General features: G+C 44.5%; 3 protein-coding genes across 4 annotated transcripts in view; 2 read left to right on the top strand and 1 right to left on the bottom strand.

The window, feature by feature from the left end:
- SETDB2 (SET domain bifurcated histone lysine methyltransferase 2) overlaps positions 1–970 on the top strand; it is a 31201-nt gene extending 30231 nt beyond the window's left edge. Inside the window, exon 25 of the mRNA XM_072343086.1 lies at positions 99–970. Within this exon, the coding sequence (XP_072199187.1) occupies positions 99–238 (140 nt within the window). The 3' untranslated portion in view covers positions 239–970. The remainder of the gene's footprint in view (positions 1–98) is intronic.
- Positions 971–1933: 963 nt separating this feature from the next.
- Positions 1934–19605, bottom strand: RCBTB1 (RCC1 and BTB domain containing protein 1). 2 transcript variants are annotated; one of them, XM_072359942.1, is made up of 12 exons: positions 19492–19605; positions 16681–16831; positions 16119–16269; positions 15493–15659; positions 12805–12963; positions 11705–11812; positions 11037–11179; positions 8186–8376; positions 6527–6653; positions 5894–6045; positions 5437–5567; positions 1934–2950 (listed from the first exon to the last, which is right to left on the bottom strand). In XM_072359942.1, the coding sequence occupies exons 2-12, from the start codon at positions 16804–16806 to the stop codon at positions 2810–2812; spliced, it is 1596 nt and encodes a 531-aa protein (XP_072216043.1). In that variant the 5' UTR covers positions 16807–16831; positions 19492–19605; the 3' UTR covers positions 1934–2809. The 2 variants fall into 2 exon arrangements, with proteins under 2 accessions (XP_072216043.1, XP_072216051.1); XM_072359950.1 differs by having other exon boundaries at positions 2032–2950; positions 16119–16243; positions 19492–19570.
- Positions 19606–20974: 1369 nt separating this feature from the next.
- On the top strand, positions 20975–22140 carry ARL11 (ARF like GTPase 11). The gene is made up of 2 exons (XM_072355897.1): positions 20975–21234; positions 21314–22140. The coding sequence occupies exon 2, from the start codon at positions 21336–21338 to the stop codon at positions 21903–21905; it is 570 nt and encodes a 189-aa protein (XP_072211998.1). The 5' UTR covers positions 20975–21234; positions 21314–21335; the 3' UTR covers positions 21906–22140.
- The last annotated feature ends 3094 nt before the right edge of the window (positions 22141–25234 follow it).

The following is a 25234-nucleotide window of genomic DNA, read 5'->3' on the forward strand; positions in this document are numbered from 1 at the left end:
CCGCCTGTTAATGTATAACACATAAAATATACATGAATAATTGCTATCTAAACATAAATAAAAGCTTTATTCCCCCTCTTTTTTTTCCTCCATATTAGGGACTGAGGAAAAAATCCAGGAACTGCTGGAAAGCAGGAAGAGACTGGACAACCAGATTGAGCTCCTGCAGGAGTTAAAAGAAGTTTCCCTCCCCTCCCAAGAGAGCGCTGCCAGTACATCCAGTACAGTGTCTGAATAACCCCCACAGCTGTCAGTGATGGTGTCAGTGCTCCATGTTTTCTAATGATAAGAACCATACAGAGCACAGCTGGTCAGTGTAAGTGATTTCCTTTCTCCCAGGCTACGGCCACAAGGAAAGACTGGGTGTTTTTAACTCAATTTTTATACCTCGCTGTTGCGATAACTTGAAGTTGTTACTCTTTAAATCGTTATTATACATCAGCTGTAGGTTTTGTAAAGCCAAATAAAACCCTCTACCGGGACGTTTTCCTTCAAAGACAAGGGACTATCAGCAGCTGCCACAGAAGGCTTTTTCAAGTCACTTTAATTGCAGCAGCCCCTGCTGACTGTGCGAAGCAACCACTTCCCTGCCTGCATCTACACGCTGTTGTTTAAAGGACCCACAGTGCTGCTCTGGCTTCCCAAAGAAGATGAACTAGCAGGACGTGCACTCAGAGAGGAGTCTTCTGAATTGTGAGCTGGAGGTTTTTCAGGTGTTTCTTCGTTGACTGCCTAAAATATGAGGTCTGCTGTAGCAGCAGTGGTTACAGGCAGACCAGAAGTGGTTGGGTACTACAGCCTGATCAATGCGTATAGTATAGAATGTATCAGACTGTGGGACTGTCTTCTTCCTTTCTTCATTAAGAAAGAATACAGCGTCCCTCTGTTTTATTACATTCAAATGGCTTGAGTACAGAAAAGCATTGATTGATTAACTACAACGAGGGTAACTTAATGAAAATAAAGTGTTTCTAAGAAAGCTGTGTCTTTAGTGATGCTCAGTAGCTCCACTGATGGACAGGATGTGGCCTAGGAGGGGGCAGGCTGTCACACCCTTGGCTTTACCAACACTGTGCCCCTCAGCAGCAAAGGCAGCACTGAAGAGGATGACAACACTACGGGCACAACAGGCTCCAGGGCCAGCCTACAGCCTCTTAAAACAAAGGCAATGTCCTTCAATGCATTAACACAGAGAAAGGATTATCCATCAGGGAAACCAAGATGAACGTACACCATCCATGGAAAGAAGTAAAGCTCATTCAGCTCAGGCTAGTTCTTCTTTCTTCATCATTGCAAGGATCTGAACTACTGATGAGGCCAGCCCCGTATTTGTTTCCCTCCTCTCACCAAGTTAGACCTTTATATTAGTCTGTAGCTTGCAATCTAGAACAAGCTGTGCATTAACACTGCTTTTAACACACGTGGAAGTGTTTCCTCACATGATCTTACGCTGAGCTCTTCCTGTTATGCCGTAGAAGATCCTGTCTCTCTACAACACTATGAAACTCTTGGCTCTGCAACACTGAGCAAAGGTTTATACCCCAATCTGTGGTTAACGTCAATCATAGAATCATAGAATTACCCAGGTTGGAAAAGACCTTGAAGATCATGAAGTCCAACCGCAGCCTAACCAGTACCCCATCTCTAAAAACCCTCCGCTAAATCATATCCCTGAGCACCACATCCAAACGGCTCTTAAACACATCCAGGGATGGCGATTCAACCACCTCCCTGGGGAGCCCATTCCAGTACCTAACCACCCTTTCGGTAAAGAAGTTCTTCCTAATATCCAACCTGAACTTGCCCTGGCGCAACATGAGGCCATTTCCCCTCGTCCTGTCACTAAATCATCTAAGCTTCAAGTTTAATAATCTAAGCTTCAAGTTTAAACATTCCTGCCCTGTTATTTGGAGGCAGCACAATACCATCCTTAAAGCACACAAGACATTTAATTTAAAAAATAATAATAATTATTATTTTTTAAATATTAAAATTATTATTATTATTTTTTAAATTTTTTTTTTTTTTTTTAAAAAGTGAATTTTATTGCATGTGGCTTTAATTTATACAATACTTAATAGGAAAAAAACAATGAAACAAATGCTTTCAGAACAGCGCATTCCTTTCCCACTAGGGGAACCGATGAACTGAAGTCAAAGTGGGCAATGTTCCCATTAACTGTCATAAATATTAGGTAAGCAGATTACACAGAGCATACATTACGACTTGCACTGAGTTCTAGATCTGCGAGCAGCCCCTCTCTTCAGAGGTACTTTTGTCAGAGTTACTTCTGCAAGCTTTGAGGATGCATTGTTTCCGCACACTTCTCTATGCACCGAATACGCTTGGTTAATTGCATGCAGCACCCAGCAATTTCATTCACATCATGCAACTGCAATCAAAGCTATCCGTGCCCTTTGGCTCTTTATAACACAGAGAGCTAATGATTTAAGTGACTTCATTCAGGGGCTCTGAGCCCCCAGAGCAACAGTATATTTAAAAGGCAATACTAGAAATGGGATTTCCGAGCCTAAAAGTCCTCAGCATCACCTGGTGTCTCATGGATGTTGCAGTTTTACTCTCTCCTTTGAAGCTTTTGTGCTAGTTCCTCCAACCAGATGTAAATACGAGCAATTACGGCGCTTGACAGTTTTACAGCAATTCAATCTTCAAGTACAGAGAACATTTTGCTGTTGCCTTCCACAGCTTCTGCTTCAGGAGACCAGGCAATGCTTTTACCCGCGCAGTTGCACCAACCCGTTAACATCTGCAAAACACCCTACAGATGCCCGTCGCTTCCATCCTCGATTCAGTTCTTAAAGGCTCCGCATTTACTGGCTTTAGCAATGAATTCCTTTAGCAGGGAACCGTCCATTTGCCAAAACGCTGTCGTTTGTGTCACATTGGTCAAGTGGTTGACACAAAACTTAAAGCAGAAATCCTCTAAGTCCTAAATAGAAAGAAAGAAAGAAAGAAGTCTCATTATCTCGTTATCTTCCTTCCATTACAAAGCTTACATTCAGTAGGGCACCAACGTTTGCCTTTCTAAGCTTTACTTCTGCAGAGAACGAGACAAACTAACCCAGCACCTTTCAACCTCTTCCTCCCCCCTCCCAGCATCCCTACATAAACACAGCAGAAAATGATTCCACCCCCACTAGCAGCTATGAGGACAAACCAGCCGTAGTTTGGTTCTCCCTATACAGCTGCACTCACATTGCTCAGAACAGCTGGTTTTTAATGTATTCCTTCAAGCTCCCTCACATGAACTGTCTCGTTTACGTTTCCTGACAGCCATTATAACCCAAATAACAGGAATCGGTATGATAGCAAAACATGACCAAGACTGTGAATGAAGACAATTCAGCTCTTCCATTCCATAATATGAACTCAGATCTACGTGTAAGGCTGCTCAACTTCCTCCTTAATTACATAAAGCCTTCAAGTTGCCCATCACCAGGCTCAACACAAGCGTATACCGGGCAACGTGAAAGCAGAGTTTATGCAGAAGACCTTGTGCTCATTAGAAACAGACCCAGGTTACATCATGTCTCACAGATGACCCGAGAGAAAAACAGACTGTGGCACAATACGGCATTTCTTGTAGAAAGCGCGCTCCAGATATTTGAGACTACTTGGAACTGCCTTCCATTTAAGGATTAGAAAAGCCTCCCAGAGAACCATCATTGCACCCACATGACGTCAGAGAGAAAGGACGTCTATAAAACAAAAGACAGCAGTTGACAATGTGATGCTGACCGCAGAACGCTTCCCGCTCAGACTGGTTTGTTTCCAATTCCCCTTGGAGGAGGAAATCAATTCCTCGTGATGCAGAGCAAAGCTGCTATAAGGAAGATGCCACGGCCCTTCTAGAACAGCAGCTCCCCGTTCTGTTAGTGCTTAACCAACTTATGGAACTGTGCTTTCTACATGAGAATCCACCCTTCCTCCTTAGCTCAGCAGGCTGCGTGCTGCAGTAAGGCACAGCTGTGCACAGCTCTTTAAGCCACCACAGGTATAAAAAGGCTGGTTACTATTCAGATGTTCACTTAAGCTCAATATTGACAACTAGAGCAACTGTGTGCCAGCGAGATCTTGACACAACAGCAATACAGAAATGAGCCCTGGCCTAACAGCAGGCTTTGTGAAGCTGCAGATCTTGACTTGCAAGGCATCCGTGCAACAAAAAAAGACAAGCTGATTAGAACTGAACGCTGAGGGTTTGCTTTTAAAGAACAGAATCAAGCAGCATTTCAAACAAAATTACATCGTACGCATCACAGCATTTTGCACTGCTTTATTAAAAATCCACATACCAAGTCAATGCGACGGCAGAGTACAACAAACGGTATCCTTTTACTATTAAGAAACCTTGGAAAATTCAATACTCCATATAAAAAAGGCTAAATTTCATTTGTGGATGGATGTACCCCCAGCAAGTTGTATTTAATACAGGTTTACGTGAAAAAAGGCACAAGTACATCCAATGATAGGTTTTAACCTTACAGTCAGTACATCCAATGATAGGTTTTAACCTTACAGTCAGAAGGAAGACCTGAACTAGCTCTAGTCACGTCATGCAGGCACCCAATCCCCCAGAACAGCCTACAATCACATCCTACAAGCATTTTATATTAGTCAAGTCCTTTTACCCGCTGCCCTTCCAAACACGCAGACCCTTGAATGAGCTCCGTCCCCCAAGCAATTTCAAGCTCTGATCTGGCATTACAACACATCTTCAACTATTGTTTTAAACAAACAAGGCAGCCCTTCAGTACTGCCCACTCTCTCCTTAATGTAGCGTTTGGGCCAACCACTCTCACTTCATTTCCAGCTTCCCTTTACAGTCAGGATCAATCACACTGAGCACCCATTGCACAACAAGCCTTCTGAGGCTGAAGCTTCCTGCTTTCCATGACTCGCACCAAGGCGATCTTTAATCACCATAGAGCTGAAGCCATAATTCAGACACTCAGGCAGCCCTTCACTACGGTACATCAAGCTGTCAATGCAACACAAGGCTCTGACTTGTCTCTGAAGTAGCTGTGTTAAGGCATTCCATGCCTACTGATAGATATCAAGTGCAAGGAAAAGCACACGATTCACTCCCTGTGAACCAACTGCTTTATAAAGAGCACATTAAAAACTAACTAAGCTGCAAATATGATGCACGGATACTATTTTGAGCACAAAGGACTGCAGAAAGCCCAGAGATACTTCCTGATACATGACAAAGCTTCATGCCGGTGATCTACTAACGCAACCACCAGACATGCACGATGTTTCACTGACCTTCCTCCTTCTCCACACTCTGGTCCTCAGCCTTCAAAATTGACTTGGTTCACAGAGCAGCTGTAATCTTGCCATTTCATAAGTATGAAATGTTTAGGTCAGAAAGGAGCCACCTATTTAAGAGACTGAACTTTGGAAGTTTACCTCTGCATCATATCTGACAGCAGCAGATAGCAATGAAAATGCATTCTCCACAGTAATCCCTCTCTTGATAATGTGCTGACACAGTTTTTTCAGTCTGTTTTCACAGTACGACGTAGCCAAGTCCAAAAGCCCTGCAATTAAAACTTCATCACATTAGTCACGTGCAATTATTTCTGCCCTTTCAACAATTTACTATCCCAGGGTACAGGCAGAACCTGTGTGCGGTTCTATATGACTGTAACACACTTCTTGCAAGTAGGCCACTACTCTTTTAGAAGAGTATTTGACCACCAGATAGGAAGAAAGGCCTTTTGTAATCCACACGCTGCAATCCTGCTTGTCTCTGTAAATAGGCGAGCTGTCACACTGATTCACATAGCTAAATTAATACACTTATTCTTCACGCCCTCCCTCAGTTTCTCCAGATGCTGTTAACAGAACTGGATCACAGCAATACCTATTGCATCTTCAGGCGGGAGGTCCACGCTGTCTGTATACAAGTACTCGAGAAAGGCGCGATACACAGGGTAAGAAAACTGGTCTACTTCTATCACTTCCTTCATATCCTCATTCCAATAGGACTGAAACATGGTTCTGAAGTGTTCACACCTGAGAGACAAAGACACATCTGGAACACTACGGTATGTACACATGAATGAAACATTATAGCCCCTCTGAAGTGAGTATTGGGTGCCCTCTACAACAGTCACACGTGTTACCATAGCTTAGCAGTCAGTGGTCCATATTTTGGATGCTAATAAAATGTACATTGTTACACTTATGTATCGAGACAAAACCAATTCAACCTCTGCTAGAGAAACGTTTCAGTATACAACGCAATCAGACTAGCTTATCAAAATATATTATCCTGGTAACAACAAATAGACTTAATGCAAACTGAGTATGGACTGCTTTAAGGCAGAGTTTTGATTCAATGCCCTCTACAGTCACTTCATTTAAAGTGATTACAGATACGCAGCATATACCGCAGACTTAAGGTGTCACCCCCTCCTGTTTCCCCTCTCCCCTTAGATGCAACACTAAAAGGTTGTACAGCTTACACAGGAGCTGTGTGAAATACAACCACTACCTGATTTTCAGAACAGCTTTGTGAACGTAGATGTACTTTCCATCCACTCGGAACTTTAGGTCTGAGGTTTCTGGGCTGTCAAATTCCTTCTTCAGAGACTCTGCTACTGTTAGGAAATCTTCTTGCTCTGCAGAAACAATTGTTAAACAAGGAAAGCACGTGTAAGCATCTTATACAGAACACATACATCACTGTAATTAAAGCTAGCCACTGAAGTAACTGAATGGCAAGGAAAACAGCTCAGTATCAGGGCTCGAATGAATGAATCTATTACCCTTTCCTGTTGGCGAGGCCTGCTCCACAAGGTGTGTGCAGCAATGGTCAGCAGTCCCCATTCCACCTCATTACCCAACACACCAAGGAGCTTCTCCAGTACATGGAGAACTCACTTTCTCACTCTCCACGCACGGACCAGCAGTGAAATCAGCAGCCTTAGCAATAGTGCTGGGTCAGCTCTGCTCTGCACTACCACTTAGATTACACCAAGAGAGACCAGCCTGCAAACTCATCTCTGGCCAACCTGCACCACCTACTACTCACTCTAGACACAGTATATAGCAATAGCCTGCAGGTTGAGTCTCTGCCAGAGCTCACCAATATCATCTACTGTTGCTGCTGTTATACTCAGTTTATCAGTCCATTGTGACAATACAAGATCTGCTGCAAGAAGGGAGACTGTACTGAGAACACACACTACCCTTAGAGAACTTCTGCAACTTTGGAAGGGGTTTAAAGCTGCGAGATCACAGCTCTTCGACAGTTCTTAATACTAAGGTCTATTGCAATGGCCTCAGAGAGGTCCTGTTTTGTACCCTTAGAAATCCTAGCAAGATACGCAGCACAAGCTGGCTAAGACTGAATAAAGCAAGAACCCTAAGTTTTCAGGTAACTTAACTTCAAGCCCTTATTTTATGCATCTCAGAAGTATAAAGAAGGAGAAAACAGAAGGAGAAAAAAATGCTTCCATTGAAGGAAGATGCAGCTTGTCTCCAGCAACCCACAGGACTGCATATAGATCATCCACATGCTAACTACTACTCATAATTAGGGACAGTTTAAAATGTATAACAGCATATTACATATATTATTATAATGTAGGGAAGTACTGTAATAGATGTAATATTTCTGCCACAAAAAACAACCCATGCTCTTCAAGTTTACTCTGCATGGATCATATGCAGAGTTGGCATCTCAGTGGGGTTAAATAAACTCCAATACCCATTCACTTGCTCACGTGCTTTTTTTTCCCCCTCGGTCACCAGCTCAGTTTAAGCTGTGCTGATGATGGACTTGCACTCCAAATACCTTAAGTCCATTCCTCAAAAAGGCTGCAGATTTGAACTCCAGTACAGCCAGTCCTGAGTGACTGCCTCATTTCTTTGGCAGAACCACCACAAGTGGAAGTAGAACGTAATCTTTATGCAGTTAACTCTCACTAAGAAAAAGCTGAGAAAAGAAAAAGGGTTTTATAGCCTAAAATATACGTAGGATGGAGATTAAAAACGCTCAGAGAATCAAGGCTTTTGATGTAAATACTTGAGTAATTGGAAATATTAGGTTAAGAATTAAAATACAGGAACAATATCCAAATATATTTTATACTCAATCTGGAAATACTTCATAAAAATTGAAAATCTAAGTTACTGAAACTAAGCTCACCTACTGAGAGAAGACGCCACATAACAGCAGGGGTAGCAAAGCAAGCAAACACATCGTCAGTGCAGGCAAAGTGAGTGAGGTGGGGAAGGACCACAGACTGGCCGCGGCACTGGCCCCACATGTACACCTGGCCGCTCTGCGTCTTGGCAGCTGAAGTGTGAGTGGAGTGGCAGGCTGCAATCTCCACAACCCTGCAAACAGAAGAAACCTTGTAAGATACTTCAAGGTATGGAATTGGGTGACCTTAGAAAGTGCTGCACCAAAAGAACAGCTGAGCAAGCTGTGTCCCTGCACTCCTGCACTTCTTTGTCCTGTACAAGCATGACTCTGCCTGAACAGATAATTATTTAAGAGTGGCACATTATTGGACATTTCTCCACCTTTTCCATTACTATGGAAAGGAGATGAAGAAAAACAGTATTTCCCACCCTCACCTTTAAAAGCAATACACTTTAGATACTCATTCTCACTGATAAACGCTTATGGAACTTGCAAACCTATAGATAGTGAACAGTCCAGAAAGTTATAATACTACTATGATATTACGGAGCACTTTACAGAACTTCTTTCTAAACAGACGTGAAAATTCTCTCATTTTGAAATTAAGATCCCATGCATTTTTCAATAAGCCTTTTTTTCCACGCAACGCTTCTGCCCTCCTTTTAATCCTTACCTCCCTTAGATGTAAACAGAGATCTGATCTGCTGCCTGTGTTTCTGGCTTCTAATTTTGCTGTTATTTTCATAGAATCATTTGAGTTGGAAGTGACCCTTAAAGGCCATCTGGTCCAACTGCCCTGCAGTGAGCGGGGACACCTACAGCTCCATCAGGTGCCCAGAGCCCCATCCAGCCTGACCTTGTGTGTCTGCAGGGACGAGACATCCATCACTTCCAGAAAACATGCACAAGTTCCTCACCACCCTGATTTCCTTCCCTTAATGCTGAAACTCGGTTTGGAACAAGCTCCTGCTCAAATGAAGCACTGTCTGTTTAAACACACTTAACTCCTCATTCTTAAAGAGCGATCATTGCCTTTTAAGTAAAGTCTCCAGTGTGCTATTGATGCACACATCTGTTCTTTTCCTCCCATGGCTTACAGAAACCCTTTGTGCTAGAACCAAGAAGAATCACAGCTGCATTAAAAGGACTGCCAAGGATATTTTCAGCATCTCTGCCCAGACAACAAGCAAAAAATCAGGGGAAGTTCTAGGGTAAGCTCAAAAGTAAAAGCTATGCTTTCCTGGCTTTCCCCCATGTTAAAAATGCATCATTAAGGGAACTGTCAGCAACTTTATGCGTAAGTGACAGAAGAGTTACATAAATGAAAGGATCAGGAGAAGCATTATATGCTTCATGGGTGTCATAGTTTTGTAGTGCTGCTGTCAATATTCCACATCATAACATCATGTGCAGTATAGTTCATCCATACTCCAGTGAGAAGCATTCCTGCCGTGTCGCCTAGACTTCACAGTAGGCCTCTCGGTTTTCGGGGACTCTCTCTCTCTCTGTTTTTGTTCGATTTATTAGCCCAAATCATTGTATTTCGATATCATATTTAGTAAAATAAGTTTTCCTCCTTAGATTGCTGCCACTGTTTTATTTTCCCTTCCTTTCCGGGGCCCCGGGAGGGGAGGGAGGGGAGGCCCTACGGGGCGGCTGCCCTGTCACAGATACAGGTAAATCTAGGTAACCTGTGACAGTGGGAAATGACAGCTCACTCAAAGTACTACTTCCAAGAGCATCAAGTCAAGATGAGTGAGTTCAAGTGACTTGTCTCTCCCTTAGATTCCAGCCAGAACTTGAACATTTCCTTGCTCCTTTTTCCCCTCAGCCTCTCATCATCCCTGCAGCCTCCTCTGGACTCACTCTAACACAGCTCCACCAAATGAAATACTTCACTTCACTAGAGCCACTTCCTTCACAGACAAGCCAGCTTCACCTCAGTGGTTTCTGCTGTGTTGCCTTCTACCCTTATTCCAACCCCCCTCCAAACCCTTAAAGCCCTTATATAATCCCAGCATCGTGCACTTTCTCATTTAATGAAAAGGGTGAGAAACAGGAAAAAAACAGGAATGACTTCTTAGAATGACTGTTCAGAGATCCTGCTCAGCTGTATTTCACATTCCAATGCAAGTGGAGGAAAAGGCAGTCAGCCACGAGTATTCCCTACTTAAAAGGAGATTATGACATAAGAGATACACAAGTTAAGGGATTTATAGACCATGAGGTTTCTAAATTAAGATGATCTTCAGGTATACACACGGGTCGAGAGAAAGGGAGTGAGGTCTGTGTTTGCAAGCAAACAGCAAAAGAGCCATAGGACTTACATGTCAAATATTATACGAGTGCTGATAGAGTGTGGACAAAGGTCGATCTACTACAAACCTGAGGAGCTGCTAAATGGTAGCACTGATGAAAGCAGGAGCATTGAGCCACAGCTCTAACAAGCTTGTCAATTGAGTTCTGTTTCCATAATTGACCATTGCCCAGAGGCACTTGTCCAAGGCTCTTTCAGAAAACTGATTTAATGTAGGCCTCAATGTAGCATCAAAGCTTGGCTCATTGATTTCATAGCTCCAAATTGTTCACCAAAAGAACCACACTTACGGAAGTCGAACACTTGGTCATTCTTTTTCAGCATTGGGAAAGTGTAAATTATTTACTTTCAATCATCTTTAGAAAGAACAAAAAGCATTCAGTCGATAGAAAAAGTTACCATGCTTTCCTGTGCTTTTAATGTTAGCAACAGAAATAGAGTCCACCACACCCCAAATGTACATGCTTCCAATGCTAGAGACCGCATAACGTGCCCCCAAATATATCAATAAAGAAACAGCTTCAGAAAGATTACCTTTCTTTTTCCATCATGATCTGTAGTGGGCTTAGCTGGTTACTTTTATTGCCAGTTCCCAGCTGCCCATAAGTGTTAGCTCCCCAGGCATAGAGCAAACCCTCATCTGTTAGTGCTAGTGTGTGTGCATAGCCACAGGCAATCTGTAAGTAAATGTATAAGCATTATTACTACACAAAAAAGAGACAAGAACAACATTACCACGCACATTACCTTAGTCTAGCTGATGTTAAATACCTCAGGCATTCTTTATCAACCTATCTTCAACCTAATAAAATGTGTTATTCCTCGGTACTTAAAGCTAGCACAAAACACATTAGAAGGGCTAATTAGAGTACCAACATAGAACCTAACTGGAACATATTCATTCCCTTGTTTCCCGTTTTGCATTTGCCTACTGCAGTTCACTCATACAGCTCTGTAACAAAGATGTAATTTTTACCTATGACATCATTTACTCAGTTACGCTGGCCAAACGTAAAGCATTCACATAAGCAAGCAGTTTACAGAGCGATTACCCCTTTTTATATGCCTAATGCAATTCGAAGGAACCAAGTAAATTCAGCATTAGGGCTGTGAAATCCAGAAGCAGCAGTAATACACTAAAGATACAGTTTCCACAGATGCTAGAAATATGAATGCATTCCTCATATCTACATCAGACATACCTGGAGTATACACACACCATGTAATGCTGCCACTCTGCATGGCGTTAGTTGGTTGCCATTGTTTCCAAGACCCAGCTGACCATTACCATTGTAACCCCAGCCATAAACCTAAAGGCAAAAGGGAAACAAACGTAAGCCAGCCTCCTAGAAATACAGAATATACATTCGTATTTTCTTCAGATTTAGTATCAAGGCACAAGTGCAAAAAGGATAACTTACTAGAAGAAACCTGTATACTGTTCCAAAAGGAATACAGGGAAGGATGGCAGATACTAACTACACTGTACAACTGATTGTATTCAGCTTTTCCATCCTGTATTACATTTTAAATACGCTTTTATTGTGTTCAAAAATACATCGCTTTGAAGTAATAAAGCTTTTAATGACACAGGGTTTAGTTTACTGCAAGCTTTAACAGGTTCAGTTGACTTTTTTCCCTATACTTTCCTCCCATGTTTAAAATAAATCTGATCATCTATTGGATTAATATGAGATGAAGCCCCCAGCTTCGCTTAAATTTTTCCTTTAGTTTTGTTATGGTGGACAGACAAAGACTAAATTAAAGCTAATCTCAAACTCAAGGACCTTTGCAGCTCCTCCTGTCACAGGAAAGCGTTAACTCCTGAGACACAGTGATTTGAAGTTACAGTTCAAACGTAGAGTCAAGTTAGTATGTAAACTTCTAATTTGAAATGGGACCGTTGCACAATAGTAGGGAAACGTTCAGATTCTTCCTGTGTTGGGGTTTTTTTTGGAGCTGGCAGCTCAGCAACACATTCAAAAACTAGAATCACTCCCTGTATTTCAGCAGAAAGATTAACCATTTAATAGCGTGTGCTCTCAAAAGTCTCATCAAGGCATATGTTCAATAAGCTACTGAAATGATGAAGATACTGAATACAAGCTCTCACATTCCTGCAGATGCAGACTGAATGAAGGCAGATTCCGATGCAGTTTTTGCTATAAGATGGAACATTTAACATAAAGACAGCACACATTTGTAACTTGAGCACTTCATATCTGCATTTATTCCATGCTCAGACCATAATATCATAAGACAGGGTAGCTGAAAGAGAGCAAATGAACACAGCAGTGCTTACCTCACCGTTGTTTACTACAGCCATGGAGGAGGTCTGACCACAAGCAATGCCAACTACCATTTTATCCTGCAAACAGTTTGAAACCCTCCGAGGAGCCGGCTGGTTTGCTGTAGATCCTGATCCAACTTGACCACAGTTGTTATAGCCCCAAGCATACAGCTGTCCATAAAACAAAACGAAACTGTAGTAAGCTTAATAGCAGTGATAAATAATAATCGCACTATAGCCAGGATCAAATTGGGTAAACCAACCTATTTAACTAGCTTAAATGCTTAAGATAATTTTCACCTGTTTTAAATTAACAGCAACAGAATTGACCTAACAAATAAGAACACTGCACTTATCCAGCTTTTTACTACAGAATCAGAGCATTTGACCTCAGCCAGCACAAGGAATGTGCTTCCACCTTAAGTAGAAGTTGGACTAGAAGAGCAGAATGAATGGAATTCGTGCTTTCGTGACGTTGGAAAAACATGAATTCAAGTGAAAGTGATTCATGGGAGGGAAAGGGAGCCTGCTTTGGCAGGGGGGTTGGACTCAGTGATCTCTAGAGGTCCCTTCCAACCCCTACAATTCTGTGATTCTCAGACACACTGAAGCCCCCACAGTTCAGTACTCTTGAGAGAACAATAACCTAGGTTAACCTAGGATAATCATACCTCTTTTTCTGTCTTCCAGTTGTTAAAGCAGCTGGTTTTATCAGGTCGAGTGTCAAAGTAACATGACCTCATTCCACAATGGCATTAACAAAAAGCAGCATTTCTGACAGTTCCAAGTTTGCCAGCAGCACACAGCTAATCGGTATTAGAAAAGCCTTCTTTCACATGTAAGTCCAAAAGACAGGAAAGTAGCTTGCTATAAAAATACTTGCAACTTTGGACATTCCGTTTCTTCAGTATTTTTTACTGAAGTTATGCCCTTAGCACAAAACTATTTTTGATAGCTCTGTGATAAACCAGATAGTTATTGAGTTTGTCCTACAGGAAATAATCACTACAGACATGCTAATGACATGCATGTTGACAAAGATACCTTATGGAAAATATACACACCCTAGGGTGCTAGTAAACCTAGAGTAGAGCAAGTTCACCAAGCCAAGAGTCAGACACCAGTAACATCACCACCACAAGGCAACACAAACCCACAACTCGCGTGTCATGCCTAATTTGAAGAGAAAAGGAAGCATTAGTCTTTCGCTTATCATTACCTGTATTTCCTGGCTCTTAGATTCCTACTGAATATTCTGATCTGCAATATGTATTTCAGTAACAGAAATGTCTTCACGATTTTTACTTGCACTGCATCAAACTCACACTGAACCAACAGCACAAATCAATTATTCCAAGTATTTCCAACTTCCAACTCCAGTTACTTCCAACTCCAGTGCCTCTCTGAAACTTCAGATCAAGCCACAAGGCTTTCTGCAGCCAAATCCTTCTGAAAATAAAACTCCACTTAAAATATTTCACTGCTTTCAACCTAATTGATTCTACAACAGATAAAACCTCAGAGCACAAATGGACTATGTTACAGCAGGGTATGCCATGGATGTATTTGTAGTACATTAACTAACCACAATGGCCAGCCAGCTGCAAGCATCAGCTCCATGGGAAATACAAAGAAGTTTCCCTTCTTCCACTGAGATTTCAAACACGTTATGTTTATTACCAAAGACAGCACAGTCACCCCAGGCAACTACCACAGTAGCTGACACCAGCAGTTAAGCTAACACATGAACACTATTGCCTGCCCACATGGAGAAGAATTACATATCAAATTTTATCATTTAATCCAAGCAAACATGACAGCACAAAGATCTTCTCTAAGCACAGGCTCTCCTCTCAGAGATATAATGCATTCCACTTAAATTAACTCACTCTCTTTCCTACCCTCAGCTCCTTTGTATTAACTGCGGTATTATGACTCCATAATTAACCACAACTCAGATGTGCTCAGATTAGTAGGATACTAGGAAAGAGCTGCAGTTTCTGTTTTCATTGCTAGAAAGGTTAGTGCTTTTCGTGTTGTTTCTTTTTAAGCAGAGTTGACTCAAGCTTTCTTCCATGCAGTAAAATGCAGTTCCAAATCACACACACACATTGGTCAAATCTGACTAAATGGAGAATAATCCGACATGCTCCCCATGACACATAGCCTCAAGCCACAGAAACAAATAGCATAAAGCAGACTTGGCACACAAACCAAGTGCTCGCTCAGCAGCTACACCAAGTATGCAGAGATACACAAAGCAACATTCTTTCCATAATAACATTGGAAGTCATGAAGACTGCATGAAACAGATTGAAGGCTAACCAGTGAACACTACCAACTCAACAAACCCCTTTAGTATCAATTGCAAAGCAAGTCATCTCCAGTTTTGCACATCACAAAGAGTCTTCCCTCCGTAAGTGGTATAGCTGTCTGGTGTCCTCCTTGTGAAACATACAACAAATATAAGACAAGCATTTATTACCCTATTCTTTCTTTTCTTTGGGGGAGGGGTTGTGGGGAGAGGTAGGAAGTAGTGGGGAGAAAATTGCTCTGAAGTAGTCTGCTCTGAAGTAAAGGACACGTTAGGTCAGGGCAGCAATAGCAAAGGTTGCATTGTAGCCACACTGCAGGCTGCAAGGTCACCTACACCACTCACTTCAAGAAGGAATTAAGAGATTTGAACAGGTTTCAACTTACATCCCCATCAAACGATAACGCCATGGAATGATGAGAGCCACAAGCTACTTCAATCACTTTCTTTAGCAACAGATTTGTGCAGACTTGAACAGGAGTAACGCCCTGATTGGTTGCGCCATTCCCAAGCTGGCTGTAGCCATTATGACCCCACGCAAACACTTCACCATCTGCAAAAATATTTAAGTATGCAATAAAACTACCACAAATCCTGAGGAAATTAAGATAGAATGTTAAGGATTGGAAAAGTGCCAACAAGACAGTAAAAGGAGATTAAAAGCACTGAAACTAGCACAAGATTCCTTTGGATACCGACAGATTATGTATGCTGTGTACAACTACTACACGTAGCATGGTATGACCTCTAGACTGCAGTGGAAATAGGCGAAATCACACAGGTTAAACCAAGTAAGCCACAGCTGATATCATAAAACTGCAGTTATCACATAATAGAGGTGTAAGGGAAACATTAATTAACATTCTGCTTAAGATCCCCCTTGTGTGCATTATTACGTATATTAGGATCCAATTAACAAATTCATACAACTGCCCTCCAATCCACTCTCGTTAAATACAAGCAGAACTTAAATCTGTAACTTATCCTTCTGTATTAAACATTCACTTCCTACCTTCAGTGCAAAGTACAACGTGTGGTCCACTTCCATAGCTGAGACTGGAAATCTTCTTCCCACATAAGGCTTCTAGTTTCTTTGGTACTATCGTGCTTTGATTGTCTCCAGTTCCCAAACAATTGCTGCAATTCAGTCCAAAAACAAACACCTGAAAAACAGAGGAAGGCTGATTTCTAATGACTTACACTCAGGTGTACATGGATTTGGTGACATCCAGGCCTTCATGAAACCCTGGGCAGAACTTTTACCATGGACTTTTGAGGGTCAAAGACTTCACTCACAGAAGTTAAACTCGAATGTCAGCACTGAGGCACTCAGGAAGACAACTAATGAGTCTGAATGCTTCAGACCCGTGTAGGCCAGAAAGCCAGGCTTCTCATTTGCAGGAACTGCACTATAAAAAGTATACAATCACAGAACTGAAAGACAATATTGTCACATAAAAACATATTCTCTCAGCTACTCTACTACTGGGGACTCAATCCTACTTAGGATTTGAAAGAAGAAATCATAGTCTACCCAGGCTTGCAAACTCTGCTCCATTTTAGCAAAGCCTTACCTCATCATTGTGCGTTGTGTATATAGCTTCATTGGCTGATGTACCAAACACACACGCTTTCCGAATTGATGCTATTTCTTGAGGTGACAGTAAGGTAAATATTGGCCACTTTCCCACATCCACCATGATGTTACTGTGTCTCACGGACTTACTGCAAGTGAGATGACAATGCCAGAATTAAAAGCAAGAAAATCTTATCTAAAGGTGTGTTTTACACTTTTATCAACGGGTAGTAAAATCATTTCCTTTAGATGAGTAAAAAGATGTGCTAACTGGTGTGTCCAAGAGTATAATAACATTCTATCCTATATGAGATATTTCATTGTATTTCCATGTATTAAGATGAACAAACAGCAAATGATTGGGGTAGGACAGCAGGAGAGTGGCCTTTACGCAACCGGATGTATAAGCAAACTGCATCCAGTACTACTGAACAGCCACCATTCCACTTTCTGGTTTGTAGAGTTGAATAGTGAAAAACATGGGAAGAAAAACTGAGTGAAACTGTCAACATTTCTTACTCGGAAACAAGCTGGAATCAGCTGCCTGGATAATAGATGTTACCTATACACACACATGTTGTGTTGAGGGACATGGTTTAGTGGGAGCTATTGGTAATAGGTGAACGGTTGGTCTGGATGATCTTTTAGGTCTTTTCCAACCTTGGTGATTCTATGATTCCATAATATGTCCTTACACAATGCTGCTTCTTCCCAGTTTCCCCAGGATAATTGCACCAGCTCAAGAACAAAGCCGACAGCCAACGAAACCTACAGAGCTCATTTAGGCCTTCAATCCTGCCCATCAAAATTACTCTACCATTGCTTACATCCTGGAGGGATTCTGTTACTGTCAATCTACGATCCATTCCCACAGTTATCAGTAAGTCTCTCATGAGATCCAAAAAGCTTTCATTGGAGAATTCCACAGAACTCCTTGATGCTTAGTTCTCTCCTTTATTTGCTTCAGATATTCTTGCTTCTGATGCTTGGTTCTCAAAACTGTGCTGACAAGTAAGGCAAAGTGTTTCAGAAAGTGTTATTTAAGACCAGCAGTGAATCCTGCAATGCTGGATGTTCAAATGTTACCGATCACTCAAAAAAAACCAACATTGATACCTCACTCTTTTGACAAGACCAAGATCCAACTCAGTCCATTCTCAGCTTCACTTACTTAACTTACTCTACGTAATGCAAACTTGCCAAGAAAAACATATTTTTTTCTTAACTATTTATTTGCCGCTTCCCACAGAAATGCCCAACTTAGGCATAAGCACCATTTTTCCCCCCACCTAAAGATAGGTTCCTTAACAACCTTAGCCACTTTCCTAGCTTTCCAGTAAGAGTCCTTGGGTGCCACACATATGTGTAGCAAACCAGGCTCTCTCCAATGACAATTTGGAACTCATTTCAGCCCCAGAGCTAGCTGAACACGAGGAGCAAAAGGCTTCTTCTGGGCAGATCCTTGCAGTGAAAGGCTGATCCAGAAGACCTCAGACACATCGCTGCAAGCAGCAGCGCAGAGGGACACAGCGTCCTTCACTCACCTTCCTGTACAACATAAGCAAAAGAGCTAAGTTGACTCGTGCTGATAATCAGAGAGGCCTGGACCCCACTACAACACACCTGCACCTGAATGGGAAGTTTTTAAGTGCAATGCAGCACCAAGCATCCCAGCTGGAATTCAAAGCAGTGATGTTATTTTAATCTGTAGGCAAATATCCGTCTCCATAGATGAGCTAACAAGCCATTGCTTTGATTCTGTACATAACACAGCAGCAGTTCTCAGGAATATCTGTCACTTAGATATTAATATCTACATTTAATGCCCACGTTTCTACGAAAGGAAAAGGAACGTGAGAAATCCTGACCTAGTACCAGATCTGGAGGTTGGTGGCCCTGCCTGTGGCAGGCAGGTTGGAACGTGATGACCCTTGGGGTCCCTTCCAACCCAAGCCATCCCGTGAGTCTATGAAATCCTTGTAAGTACAGAAGGTGTTGTTGTGAAACACTGCCTCCCGCTCTTCTTATCTGCCTTTATTTCTGCCTCATGACCCGTGATAAACAACAGCACACCAACCATACTGCTGTATGCCGTGTCTGTATTCCAACACTGCAGAACCAACCAGGAGAGGGAGCTTGTATCAGCCACGCCTCTTCTAACTACTTTGACATCTCTGAAATCACCCAACAACATCAGCAGCCCAAACAGGAACAGAAACAGAGATGACTGAGTTTCAGTGATGCTAAAAATAAACGAGAAAGAATGAGCTGTCAGAAAGGAAACCAAAGTGGCCTCGCATTGTGCTGAAAAGAAATGGAACTCAAAGGCACTCAAAGGGGAAAAAACCAACCGAAAGCCCCGTGCTTTCAGAGATAGCAGCCCTTCAAACGCTCAGTGCTGAACTGCTGCCTATGCATTCAATACCTCATTAGGCTGCTTTCCACACGGCGTGCAGACATGAATCCCTGCCTAACGGAAAGAAAAGGACAAAACCCCAGAAAACAACGCTTACCACATTGTTTTAAACGCCTTTAGGTAAAACTTTATGGAGTTTATAGTTCCGCTGGACAGAACAACACGACAATATCCCGCTGGTAAAACAGAACCCATTGCCAACAGAACAAAAACCTTTCGTTAACTCTCCAGAGATTATCCCCTGCAAAGACTATTTGAGAACAGCCGTGCGTTTGTGTCACCCTTTCCTCAGGCTGCAGCGTTGCAGCCACCATAAGGAGGCTGCAGTCCCAGTCGCAACGCGCATTTTCCTTCTTATTTCCAATGAGAAGCTGAGTCATTAGCGCAATTTACCTCACGCTCCTCACCGGGCCGCTGCCGCATCCTCCGGCGCCGCCGTTACCGCTCACGTGACAGCGACGGCAAGCGGACTGAGGGGGTTCGTCACGTGACACGCTCCCCCTACTCCCCCCCTCCCCTTCCCGCTTGACTGTTCGCGCCTACCGTCACGCGGCCCTCTTCCTCGTCTCCTATTGGCGCTTCGCTTCCACGGGGCGGGGCACGTGACCGCCATTTGTTTTTCTTTCCCGGCTGTGCGTGGCGTCCCTCACAGAGCGCCCGGGGCGGGGCTGGGGCTGACAAAGGGCTGTTAGTCGGTGTCTGCGTTCTGCTTTAGCTCGGCGCTGAGTCTATAGCTGCAGCTCAAGGACGGGACGCGGATGTGGGGGAGGATCCAGGAAGGGAGCGTGCTGTTGTTTCACAAGGCCGTAACCAGGAAATGGGGGCTGCTGCTGCTTCTAGTTTCCGTACTTTCCTTACTTTCAGGGGCTGCCGCTCTTTGATGCCTCCGGAGGTGGCCTCTTCGCTGAGGAAAGTGTGGCAACAGTGACGCTCCGTGGTGAGCACGAGAAAACGCAGTTAAAATCACGTTTCACGGGGTTTCTTCGCTTTCACCCATCGTATGGGACAGAAACAGACCACCCTTACCACTCGGCCGGCTTCAGAGAAGGGGAGCAGCAGCAAAGGCAGAGAAACACGACGGATTCGAGGGGCATTTCACGGCACACGTTGGCACAAAATACCCCCTGTGCTGATCTTATGGCTCAGGGCAGTGTGGGAGGAAGGTCCCCTCAGGTTGGTGGGCAAATAGGAGCCAAGCAGCTGGATCAGGCCGCTGGTCAGTCCTTGGGCTGCAGGGCTAGGATCACTGCACTGCTTATCATAGTTCTCTTCCTACTTCTATATTATGGGGCAGGTCTCTTCTCACTACTGACTTGTGACAGGACGACGGGGAAATGGCCTCAAGTTGCGCCAGGGCAAGTTTAGGTTGGATATTTGGAAGAACTTCTTTACAGAAAGGGTGGTTAGGTACTGGAATGGGCTCCCCAAGGAGGTGGTTGAATCGCCATCCCTGGATGTGTTTAAGAGCCGTTTGGATGTGGTACTCAGGGATATGATTTAGCAGAGGTTTGTTGTTGTGGTATTGTTTTGTGGTTGTTTTTTAAGAGATAGGCTACTGGTTAGGCTGCGGTTGGACTTGATGATCTTCAAGGTCTTTTCCAACCTGAGTAATTCTATGATTCTATGGTGAGCCCAGCGCCACCCAGCCCAGCTGTATGGGACATACTTCAGCCTTCCCTCATCACCGCCGTGAAAACTGATGTTGAGCTGAGATCTGTGTTGTGCGCTCATAAGACTGCAAACTGCCGGTTGTCTTGTGTTGAAATCCACACCCCGTGAGCTGTGATTCAGCACATTCCCGGAGCAGCCCGGTTTCCTCCTGTCCGGCTGGGGGTGGATTTCCCCTCCAGAAGCCAATGAACAAAAGCTGGTGGATTCCTGTCCCTGCTGGGAGGAAGCGTGCTGTGCCGCTGCGCCGCCTGCCCGGCTCTTCCTGCGGGATGCTGGCGGAGCTCATGGAAGGCTGCGGGCAGGATGGAGGCAGGAGGCAGCAGGGCAGGAATGCAGACGCCGTAGTTCTGGGCTGTGCTCCTTGGCTCTGCTCCATGCCTCTGAAATAACAGCTCTGCCTTGGTCTAGCTGCGCACAGAAGCCAAGGCCGGCTGCTTGTTTCCTCCTTCAGCAAATCTAAGGGAGGTAGGACAGAGTGCTCTGCTATTAACTGATATTATCCAAGAAATACGTTTTATTTTAGCTATATGTATATATGTTTTAGCACTGGCTGCAGCAGTGTCTCAATGGGGAAGCTGCTCTCCAAAGGCTGGCGCAAAAGAGACGCGCGTGTGGTCATGCTGGGCCTCGACCTCGCTGGGAAATCCACCATCCTGTATCAGCTGAAGGGCGGCCACGCCACGGAGACGTGCCCAACGGTAGGTTTCAATGTGGAGGCCATGCGGACACCCTGCGGTGTGTCCTTCAACCTCTGGGACGTTGGGGGGCAGCCCAACCTCCGGGCCAGCTGGCACCACTACCTGGAGGACACCAACATCCTGGTCTTCGTGCTAGACAGCGCAGACACGGCTCGGCTGCCTGAAGCATTGGCGGTGCTGGAGGAGACCCTGAGCCACCCTGGTCTGGCCGAGGTCCCCGTCCTCCTCCTGGCCAACAAGCAGGAGCTGCCAGGGGCCGTGGCTCCTGCTGAGCTGGGGCAGCAACTGTGCAGGGGACGGCTGGCAGAGCACCCGTGGATGCTGCGGGGCTGCAGCGCCCACACTGGGCAGGGCTTGCAGGATATCCTGGGGGTGCTGGGGGAGTTGCTCCGGGGTGTGAGGCAGGGATCTCTGTCCCCAGAGCAGCCCCTCAGCTGAACCACAGGATTCTGCTTTGCCTATGAGGGACAGAAGGGTTTCATTTTCCTCCCAGCTCCACGCTACTGTCCTGGTGGAGCAGGACTTGCAGCGGCTGTTCGGCTGTAAGATGTCGCCTATGCGTATGATCTTCAAGCCATGGAAGTCAGTCAGGATTAGTGCTGATGGACAACGCGTGTGTATTAATTCATTGTTCCCTGAGGGTTGGAACCAGATGATTTTAAGGACTTTTCCAACCAAAGACATTCTGCTATTCTTGTCTTGGTTCATTCTTTTCCTTCCGTTATTTCTAGTGAATGCTGTTTTTCCCCTTGGATTACATTTAAGTATAAGGAAATTAAATGTGGACTTCTGAGTGTTTGGAAATGCCTGCATGACAAAACGTGAGTAGCCTCGGGGTGGTCAAGGTGAAGCCCTATCTCTGGGATATCTTAAAATCAGGTGATATCATGCAGGCAGACTGAGAGCCAAAGGGCTCCCCATGCTCACCACATCCTGGGCACCCAAAATGCCCATTGCATGCAGCTTTGGATGGGGCTGGGGCCTTTGCTGCAGCAAGGGGGGCTCCATCTGCTCCCACTGAGCCCTGTTTCCCTGGCCTTATTGTCAGCGTTCAGCTGGTAACATGGTCTGCTTTTCTTTGACTTGAATCTGAGCGCCAAGGGTAGAAGCGGCCAAGTCATGGGACAGCAGGGTTTGGGAGGACATCCTTCAAAGCACAGCTTAAGGCAGGGCCGGCTCTGAGGTTAGAGCTGGTTGCTGCAGGTACTGTGCCTTCAGTGAGCATCCCGAGATCAGGTAGGACAAGGGGCCTCTGTGGGGCCAGGGGGAGCACTGGAACCACTGCCCAGGGATGGTTCAAAGAGAAGCTGTAATGCACAGATACAGGAACACCTCAGGGCAGGAAGGCCAACAAGAACAAGAAGTGCTAAGAAGAGCTGCTTGTTTCAGTCATTATAAAATCACAGAATCGTTTGAGCTGGAAGGAATCTTTAAAGACCATCTGGTCCAACTTCCCTGCAACAAACAGGGACACCTACAGCTCCATCAGGTGCCCAGAGCCCCATCCAGGCTCTACATCATAGGAGTTTGCAAAAGAAACTGTTAGAAAATGCAGAGAAATGTCATCATTATCACTTTGATACACCTAAAAGGTGTATACTAATTTCCTCCTCCTAAATAATACCACCTGTAAAGCTTCACTGCATGCAGCCCACAGAAACAGAGGAGCTAAACTTCATGTACCTCCACTGCTTCAAACACCTTTGCTACGTGGTATTAAACACCAGCCATGCAATTAAGGTCACATTACCATTGAATACACCTTGGCATTTACAAGGGTTAATTAATTGGCATTCCTCACCTTTCTGATACTTGATTATGGCATTTAAATCACAATCAACTTCGTGTCTGCAAAGCGTTACAAGAAATGATTTCCCTGAGGTTCAGAGTTGAATTATTCTTAAATCTACTTTTTTAACCAAGCCATCATTGTGATGGGGTCACAAAGCCAGCAGTTACTCCAACAAGAGGACAAACCCATGCAGTCCCCGGGCCAGATTTAGCAACAGAAGGAGCAGTCTTTGGAAGGGCTGAGCTGGAGATTTCCTCAGGAAGACAGACAGCATCCCAGAGCAGACTGGGATTAGCTTTGCTGATGTACCACAGCAGTTGCTCTCCCTACCCACGGGAGATGTTCTTACATCCCCATCTAGATTCCTTTGCTGACACTGTTCCTGGTGGAAACAGAGACCAAACCCATTCATTTTAGCTCCTTTGGGCCGGATTGGAAGGGGTCTTAAAATACACCCAGTTCCAAAGCCCTGCCATGGACAGGCACACCTCTCACTAGTGCACCTTGCCCAGGACCACATCCAACCTGGCCTCTCTGCTCCAAGAGGTTCAGGAGAAGCTATAATCCCTGAAGGAGTTTGTTCCAGTTTCTCCACCCGGCTGATAGGAGCAATGTTTTCCAGCAGTCAGTTCTGGAGAGCTGGAAGATTTCCTGCTGAATCCTGCAGAGCTGTCTGCAAGGCTGAGGAACAGGGCACAGTGATGGATGGGAGCGGGGGCAAGGAATGCATCTTCCTATACAAACATTGAAAACTGAACTTGACTGCTCACAAAACATCTCCATCTCACCCTCATTTCTCCTCTGTATTCACATAGATTCTATGGGGGGCCATCTGGCTCCATGAGGTAGGAATAAACAACCAAGAGATACAGATCACAAAGGGTGATCAGCACACAAATAGTTAAGGTGCAGGCATGAACTCCATGACGCTTCATCTCAACACAGGACAAAACCCCACAAAACAAAGCACTGTTTGCCACTGAACAGCAAACAGAACAGCCAGCTCACCTTCCAAACCTGCTTCCCTGGGTCACAGGGACAGCAGGATGGGTGGTGGCCATGGTGACAAAGCTCTGCCTCTTGCAGCCCACAGCTCTCCACTGCTTTTTTTCCCCCTTCCCTTCTTGAGAGGTGCCTTCTAATGGCTTGCCATAATTTGTTGTCCTACATCTGCTTGAATAGAAGCGTGATTTTGCCACAAAGGGGGACAATTTTTAACGCGGAAAGAACACAAGGCAACCAGGTTGCTTTGGTAGAAAAGACCCATTTGAGACACACTCAAAACCCAAAGGACATTATGGGTCAGATCAGAAGAACAAAATAGGTCACACTTAGAGATTTTAAGTTTCTCTTTTTTAAATACACCTGCAGTGGATCTTCACGTTCATTTCTCTGTTGGGCAGACCAAGCAAACAAAATGGAAATGCTCGTGTTTGAAAAAGTATGAGGAGGATCAACGTATCTCCTAGTTTTTGTTCCTTCTAAGATGTTTCCTAGAGTAACACATTCAATTCTCTAACATGGCATCTCACAAGTCAGCCAGGAAGGGCCCACTGGAAGCTAAAACAGATGGCCACGATACCACAGCACAATGCGAAGCCCATCTCCAACCCACTTGGGAACCCCAAGAGTAGAACTCCTACCTCGAGGTGAGGGCTGCTGCCACCCAGCTCGGCCACAGATCCCTGCCCAGGGCTTCCCAAGGCTCAATGCAGGAGCGGCGCCTGCCATCCCGAGTGGCAAATCACTGCAGAGCAACAGATCCCAAATGGCACTGGGAACCTGGAAAGCAAGTCTCTGGCGTTGGAGCAGGACGGTGAGCTCCTCTATGCTACAGAACACCACACCGTCAGCAGGAATCACTGCCTCCCAGTCACGCTGATCAGCCGCAGCCCACTTAGCATCGCCTCCTGTACACGTTTATGGACATACCTTACAGAAAAGTATAAAACTCCGTACCAGAACAGTACCCAAG

This window comes from Excalfactoria chinensis, chromosome 1, assembly GCF_039878825.1.
Source record: "Excalfactoria chinensis isolate bCotChi1 chromosome 1, bCotChi1.hap2, whole genome shotgun sequence".
Taxonomy (NCBI): Eukaryota; Metazoa; Chordata; class Aves; order Galliformes; family Phasianidae; genus Excalfactoria; species Excalfactoria chinensis.